We start from the raw sequence: 8555 nt of genomic DNA, 5'->3' as shown, positions 1-8555 counted from the left end.
CGACCGTTTTTTTTTTTTTTTTTTTTTTTGGACGTTACAAAGTCTATTGTGTCATAGACTTGAATTGGAAGCACTCTCAGCAATAGCAGCCATGTTTATACACCTTGGAGTGGTATATAGGGTTCTAGATTTTGTGCCACGAGCCACCACCATGGCACCCTTTACAATCTTCAATGAACTATTTCCAAACTCGGTTGCATAACCAGTGCTATCCAACTGATCAATAAAGACCAGGTTCTTCTTCAGACCAGAAATATATCTGACATCCTTTAATGTCTAGTGATTTTCTGCTAGAGTTTGAGTTTGTATGGAGACATCTCCCTTTCCTTCAATCTCCAAGGTTTTGTTGTTGGCAAGATATACCTTCTCAAAATTTTCTGATTTGAAATTTTGAAATAATTCATGATTTGGAGACAATGAAACGATGCACCTAAATCCAAAATCCAAGATTCAATCAGTTTGTCCACACTAAGGTTTAGAGCATCCTCAGTATCTTCTGCTGAATATATGGAATCATTGTCATCTTCAGATTTGTGATTGAATCGCCTCCGCACCAAATACATCTTGTTCATAGCCGACGGTTTTTCGTATATATTTGACAATGCCTTCAATATGTCTAACGCATCTTCTCCTTTATGATGTTGAACGCCACATTTCTGGATAGTGTCAACCGGATCAACCCTAAGGCCTGGCGATCCTTGAGCTTCCACTACTCCATGGTCATAGTATCCGGCTTCACCCCCAACAGGGGTTCGTGAAGATCTTTCTGGTACAGACAATATTCAATCTACATCTTCCAAAAACCAAAATTGGATCCATCAAACTTTTCAATCTTCACAGATTGTGGTGAATTTCGCCTAGCTCTGATATCAATTGTTAGGATTACACACCAACGCACACACTCGATCAAGATGAACCCAAAGAACAGAGACAGAAAATTCAAGGAGGAATATTGGCTAAAGGTTTTATAGATGACTTTAAGTATGTACACCAATATAAAATGCAGATAATGGAGAAGGTACATCCGTGGTAAGTGATAGGGTTTCAATTTACTAAATATAGCTTTAACAGATTTAACGTATGAGATATAATCTACCGAACTTTAATATCTACTATATATATCTCTACCAGATCTTTACATCTACTTTATATATTCCTATCATATCTTTACGAAATATCTCCCCTATATATTTTTACGAGACCATTTATTATAAATAGGCATCAGCCTCCATATTCCAACCGGTCTTTCATAAATGTTAACTACTGCATGAGAACCCTTTCTACAATTGGTCGCGATTTACACATGGCTTCCAATGGTTGAGCTCTAGGGATGGTGAGCCCTACGCCCTCAGTCATGTCAACCACTTCACTACTCACTCTCTTCCATTCAAAGCATTGAATCAATGATGCCAAAGACAAACCAACCACCCGATGGGCCATTCCCACACCAGGGCAAGCTCTCCTCCCCAAGCCGAAAGGAATTAGCTTATACAAATCATCTACCATGGTAATTTTATATCTTTCAGGGTTAAATGTATTTGCATCTTCCCAAATATTTGGATCTCTATGTATAGCCCAAGCATTAATCAAGATGATTGTATCGCGGGGAATTTTGTAGCCCGCTATCCAGCAATTTTCAGATGCATAATGTGGCACGAGTAAAGGAGCTGCAGGGTTTAATCGTAGAGTCTCGGATATTACTCCTTGCAAATAACTTAATTTCGACATATCTGATTCCTCAACCAATCGCTCTTGTCCAATAATCGAGTCCAATTCAATCCTAGCCTTCTTTAAGACATTCGGATTGTTAAGCAAATGAGATAGTGCCCATTCTATTGTCACTGCTATTGTGTCCGTGCCTGCAAGCAATATTACCTGCACGAATCACGAGAGAAGAAGCCAATTATATTAGCATATGAATTTTGTTGTAACAGAAGCGGAAGCAAGATCGATTACACTCATATAACCACAAACAAAAATTAAACAAAGAGACACAAAGATTTGAGTGATTCAGAGAAAAAAAATTCTCCTACATTCACGGAGTAGCAACCAACCTCAATAATCAAAGTGTTCAACTCACCATTATAAGGCCTTTGATAACTTGGTCACTCATGAAATCAAGTTGGGATTGTTGCAAAGAAAGTAAATGATCAATCATAGTATTTCTTCCTTCTTCCTTTTGATTCCTATGCTCATCAATCAACCCTTGCAAGAATTCATCATTCCTTTGTCCAAGTTTTATTATCTTCTTCTCATAATGAGTAATATCTATCCAATTCAACAATGGAATAAAACTTCTTGAATCAAAACTCCCACATTTTTGCATAACTTGCTTCACAATATCTCTAAATTTCCTTGCTTGTTCCAAATCCAACACGCCCTCTCCATAAAACCTCTTCCCCATCACCATTCTCATCACAATATTTGAGGACAACTCAGAAATCATGGAACTCATCTCAACTCTCGCAAAGCTATCACTTGAAATGCGACACAATTTACCAAGTACGCGTTTGATTTCATCCTTCCTAGTCTCCAAAAACATATTAAGGCGACTGGCTGAGAATATCTCTATGGTGCTAATTCGGCGGAGTTCGCGCCAATGATCGCCATATGAGGACGCCGAAAAGATCGTGTTGTTGTAAGTCAAGTGCTTGATAATGTTCGAGCTTGGTCGATTTGCTAGAATGATATCATTCATTGTGAAGCATTCTTTAACCGCCGAAGGAGACGAGACAACGACAACGAGTTGAGAGCCTAAGCGGAGAGAGAAGACATGGCCATACTTGTTAGAAAGCTTTTGAAGGGTTTGATGGACGGGACGCTTTAGGAGATAGAGATGGCCTATAATTGGGAGGGAAAAAGGGGGACTTGGGGGAAGCTTTGTGGAGGGTCGGAGTAGAAATATGAGAGATGATATGAATGCCATTAGAGGGAGACAGAGATAAAGCATAAGGTTTTCCATGTTTTTTTGTTTGCTTTGTTGGTTATCATCTCATTTCAACTATGAATATATAGAGTAAATGAAGAGGAGAAAATTGAGTTTCCATTTAATTTCCATTAATACAAATACACCAAAGTTTATTATGACAGTTAGGTGTGTTACGTAAACACAACAATTAAATTTACGGCTACATACAATAAATTTTATTTTACTCAAGAAAGTAATAATTGAATTAAAACTATAAGTATTTAGTGGTCTGTCTCTATATATATATATATATATATATATATATATATTTTTTTTGTTCATCCCATTTTCACTTTTACTTTTAGCTTTGTGAAGGGACTAGATATTCTATTGTTTGAGCCTACTTTTTCTTATGTTGCCAACCCTACCGAACTCACTTTAATTGCTACAAATTAGCATTTAAAAATAGCTTTTCAAATAAATAAAAAACTATTAAAAAAAACTAAAAAATTGACCCTTGGTCAGCACTTGTCAATTTTGAGTGAGATCAACTTTTTCTTGTAGTTGATTTAAAATTACATGAAAAAAAATGTGCAGACGACTTTCTGAAGAAACTATATTGATTTGAGTTTCGATTAAAAAGTTATGAAAATACTAAAAATATAGGTTGAGGCAGAAACTCATTTGCTTTCTAGAAAAATAGAATTCGTAATCAACTACATGAGGGACATGTCATGGAAATAGGTGGTGAGCACATCTAGCTGATCAGTGGACACGTGGCATGAGAAGAGAGGGCCACAGGTCTATCATCCCACGGTAACACGTGTTTCAGGTAACCTGACCCGTTTAACCTGTGTTTTAGTTGATCGATAGAAATATTTCCCCAACCAAACATGTTTGAGTGAACCAAGTTAAGAATATGGTGTTAGAGCTAGAACGATTTCCAAGTTAGCCAAGGTTAGTACACCTCTAGTAGACCAAGCATCTTAGGATTGCAAGCAACGATCATAGGTCTAGACCTAAGTGCATCCAGAGGATTATCCCGAAGAGATAACCTCGAGTAATTTAAAAATGTGAGATGAGATCTAAACTGCCTAGACATCCCAAGAATCTAGGATGACACCTATGAGAAATTAGGAGGGTTAGAAAAGTTTCATGAGTATGTATGTAGGTTGAGAGCCTAAAGATTATGATGTTACTATCCAGAGTTTTTTAATGGAATGACCTGCTAGGATGTGTAGTAACCAATATTTTCTGTCTTCTGACAAAAAGGACCTCAGGAAGCTGATAGAGAGTGGTCATAGAAGGCCAACTGAATGAGGCCTCATGCAGTGCCTAGGAGAGGCAGAAGGAGGGTTGCAGCTCACAAATGGGCATGTTTTAGATGTGCCAAAGTGTACACACAAGAAGACTCAGGATGCTAACCAGCCTGGCCGGGCAAAACTAGGGAGGATAGAGAGCACTACAACAGGGCAGTCAGGGAAGCCGATGAAACAGGCATAGCGGTGACATGTACTCCACTTACCCTAACTGTTTAGTATTTACAACGTTGTTGGATCCAGGTTGCATGCATTCATATATGTTAGAAAGGATAGATGAACATGCACAATAGAATTAGAGCCTTTATAATCCATATGAATGTAACCATGAAAGGATAGATGAACATGCACAATAGAATTAGAGCCTTTATAATCCATATGAATGTAACCATGCATTGATAGGGAGAAATTTCATATATGAGAGGGCGAGGCAGCTCTAAAGCACTCCAACCAAGAGTTATAAGACGGTGTTGTTCAAGTTTATTATAAATGGAGAAATGAGATTGAGATACATTTACAAAATCAAACATAAAAGACTCGAAATACAATAGACAAATTGACGGAATGACTCTCACTATGACCATGCAACTCTCAAATGCTCCCCCACCTCGACTAGTAGCCTACAAACACCTAACCACACAACTCTGTGGCTACAGACACACTAGATGCCCCAGGTCAACGCCCTCTGTGGCTGCAAAGCTCCCTAGCACCCCTCGTCTTGACTAGTGGCATCAGTCACTTAAAAAAAATGAAGGAGTGCGAGTATATAATTATACGTAGTAACCAACCTACTTATTAGCTATCACACTCTTAAACTAGCTCGTGAAGGCACTCACGCACAAGCACATGGGCAACACACAGTCGGTGCTTGTCTTCAAACCCTAGTGAGCACAATATTTACGTTTGATTTTTATGTAGTCAACACATCACGCTTGCAGATTAGCGCCTACAAGAGAAAAGTTTTCACACCCTTGTGATGAATGCTTCCATTTGAGCAAGACGTGATCCTTTCAACTGTATAATGTCCTCAAGTTTTTTAATACGATTTAAACACTACAAGAGTTTTGGACTTATAACCTCTCAATAGTTCATAAAACATGAAGAACAATGAAATAACGAATACAAGAATAACCATGAAAATTTGTGTTGACAATCACATTCTTTTCAGATATTGTGATGAACTGCTTCGCTAAAAATGGTTTTCATGATTGGACGTGGTTTACACTTGGCTACCAATCGTTGAGCTTTGGGCATAGTAACCCCTTCACCTTCACTCATATCAACCAATGAACTGCCCTCTCTTTCCCACTCAAAGCATTGAATCAACATTCCCAAAGTTAAGGTAGCCATTCGTTGAGCTATTCCTATTCCAGGGCAGGCTCTCCTCCCCAACCCAAATGGTAGAAATTTATATGAGTCAATTCCAATAGGGTTTGCATGCCTTTCAGGCTTAAAACGGGTGGCATCTTCCCAAAGGCTTGGATCTCTATGAATAGCCCAAGCATTAATCAATACAATCGTGTCACGTGGTACATCATACCCTCCAATTTTAGTGTCTTTAGAAGCGCAATGTGGCACTAGCAAAGGAGCTGCTGGGGTCAACCTTAGAGTCTCCGAAATTATTCCTTGCAGGTAATTCAAACTCGACAAATCGGCTTCGTTCACTAGACACTCTTGTCCAATGGAACTGTCTATCTCGGCTTTTGCTTTCTCCAAAACCTCTGGATTGTTGAGTAGATGCGAGAGCGCCCATTCTAAGGTTACGGCTGTTGTGTCAATCCCTGCTATTAATATGATCTGCGAGAATCAAACACTTTTTAGCCATGTCAACATAATTCTCAAATGTCGAATAAAGAAGTTGTGAGTCTCAAAAGTGTAGTCAAAAGTGACTCATGTGTACTTTGGTCAAAGACTCGGGAGAAGGGGAGAAGGAGTCGAGTCTTGATTAAGGGGAGGTTGTTTGTAACAACCCAAATCTAATTGTTCTCTTTGGGCTTTCTCTTTCGGGCTTCCCCTCAAGGCTTTAAAACACGTTTGCTAGGGGGAAGGTTTCCACACCCTTATAAAGGGTGTTTTGTTCTCCTCTCCAACCAAGGTGGGACATCACAATCCACACCCCCTTCAGGGCCCAGCATCCTCACTGTCACTCGTTCCTTTCACCAATCAATGTAGGACCCCCTCCAAATCCACCCCACTTGGGGCCCAGCATACTTACTGGCACACCGCCTCTGTCTACCCCCTTCGGGGAATAGCAAGAAGGTTGGCACATCATCTGGTGTCTAGCTGTGATACCATTTATAACAACCCAGATCCACCGCTAACAGATAATTGTCCTCTTTGGGCTTTCCCTTTTGAGCTTTCCCTCAAGGCTTTAAAACGCGTCTGCTAGGGGAAGGTTTACACACCCTTATAAAAGTGTTTTGTTCTCCTACCCAACCAATGTGGGACATCACACTCTTTGAGGAATCCATAGGCCTCAACAGAGGCTTTATAGTGTACTTTGTTTTAGAGAGAGTCCCACGTTGGCTAATTTAGAGGATGATCATGGATTTATAAGTAAGGAATACAACTCCATTGGAATGAAACCTTTCGGAGAAACGATAAGTAAAGCCATGTTCAAAGACAATATCACAGGAGAAAGAGTGGAATATACATACTTGTATTAGGCCTTTGATAATTTGGTCGGTATGATTTTGAGGGTCAGTTTTTTGCAAATGAAGTAAGCGATCAATCATAGTGTTTCCTGTACCCTTTTGATATCTTATCCCATCAACTAATTCTTGAAGAAGTTCATCCATTTTCCGTCCAAGCTTCATAATCTTCTTCTCTAAACCTGTGGGATCAATCCAATTCAATATTGGTATGAAGTCTCCTGGATTTGTTGTCCCACCAACCGCCATAATCTTTGTCACGAGCTCTCTAAATTCCCTCGATCGTCCCTTATCGTGTTCGTAAGGCTTATTCCCCGCCACCATTCTCATAATAACATTGTACATAAGATCTAAGAACATGGTCTCGGGCTCGACTAGTGTGAATTCTTCCAACGAACTCCCACGTAATCAAAGCATCAAGCGTTTAACTTCATCCTCTCGAATTCCCATGAATAGATTTAGCCGACTCATAGAGAAAATCTCGAGGGCACCAATTCGACGAAGGTTTCGCCAGTGATCGCCGTAAGGGGCGACGGCCATGGTGGTATGGTTGTATGCTAAGTGCTTTCCAGTGCCCAACAATGGGCGATTTGCAAGAACAATATCGTTCTTTGTAAAGCATTCTTGTACGACCGAAGGCGATGATACAACTACAACGAGCCGTGAACCAAATCGGAGGGAGAAGATGTCGCCATAGGTTTTGGAGAGGTTGTGAAGGATTCGATGGAGAGGGTGTTTGATGAGATGGAGATGACCAATAATTGGAAGAGAAAAAAATGGTGTTGGTGGAAGGTTTTGGCGAGGTGGTCGAAGAAGAAAGCTCAAGGCTAGAAAGATAGATAGCATAGAGAGGGAAATGGAAAGGAAGAGCATATCCATGGTTGCCGCTTTGGGCTTGGCTTTGGCTTCTCCTTCATGGCCATCTTTATATCCAAAGGGACTCTTGCTTTGAAAATAATGGATTAAATGTGAATGTGGAAAAATTGATGTAGCCAAGTTTGACTTGATTTACCCAAACTTAAGATGAAAGGAATCTTGTGTATATGCTTTCTATCCACTTAGTCAAACTAAAAAACTAAAAAAAAAAATGTAACTGACGAACATGACTCTCCACAATAGTATGATATTGTCCACTTTGAGCATAAGCTCTCATGGCCTTGTTTTGGGCTTCCACAAGAAGCTTCATACTAATAAAGTTAGTGTTTCTCACTTATAAACTCATGATCATTCTCTAAATTTTATGAACTATCCATTTGATTGTTAATAGATTCTAATTTTTAATTTTTAATAGAATGTAAGTTTATATTTCATTGATAAATTAAAATTTTAACATCTCAAATATATTAGACACAAAATTAAAAATAAATAATTTATTAAATATTTTAAAAGTTCGAGAATATATCAACATGGTTGAGGTAAAAAATTATATAATTAAGGAAAAGGTCATGAATATATAAATAAGAGATTATCTCTATTAGTACACAATTTTTTAGAAAAATAAAAAATAAAAAAATAAAAATTTACTATGGATAATATCATATTATTGTAAAGGTTTGAAGTTGTGAGCCTTAACGTATGGGTATAAAAGAAGAGTGGTCGAAGGAGACAATGATATAGTTCGATAGGTAAGTGCTTAGATATCTCCCATGAAAAATTAAATAAACTAATAAACTATAT

General features: G+C 38.6%; 1 protein-coding gene and 1 pseudogene across 1 annotated transcript; both read right to left on the bottom strand.

Moving 5' to 3' along the window:
• Positions 1-1255: 1255 nt before the first annotated feature.
• LOC111448921 (cytochrome P450 81D1-like) lies at positions 1256-2962 on the bottom strand. The gene is made up of 2 exons (XM_023088703.1): positions 2081-2962; positions 1256-1875 (listed from the first exon to the last, which is right to left on the bottom strand). The coding sequence occupies exons 1-2, from the start codon at positions 2960-2962 to the stop codon at positions 1261-1263; spliced, it is 1497 nt and encodes a 498-aa protein (XP_022944471.1). The 3' UTR covers positions 1256-1260.
• A 2270-nt stretch (positions 2963-5232) lies between these two features.
• LOC111448411 lies at positions 5233-7778 on the bottom strand (annotated as a pseudogene).
• Between the last annotated feature and the right edge of the window lie 777 nt (positions 7779-8555).

The sequence above is a fragment of the Cucurbita moschata genome, unplaced genomic scaffold, assembly GCF_002738365.1.
Source record: "Cucurbita moschata cultivar Rifu unplaced genomic scaffold, Cmos_1.0 Cmo_Scf00010, whole genome shotgun sequence".
Classification (NCBI taxonomy): Eukaryota; Viridiplantae; Streptophyta; class Magnoliopsida; order Cucurbitales; family Cucurbitaceae; genus Cucurbita; species Cucurbita moschata.
This window is presented reverse-complemented; position numbering and strand designations above follow the sequence as displayed.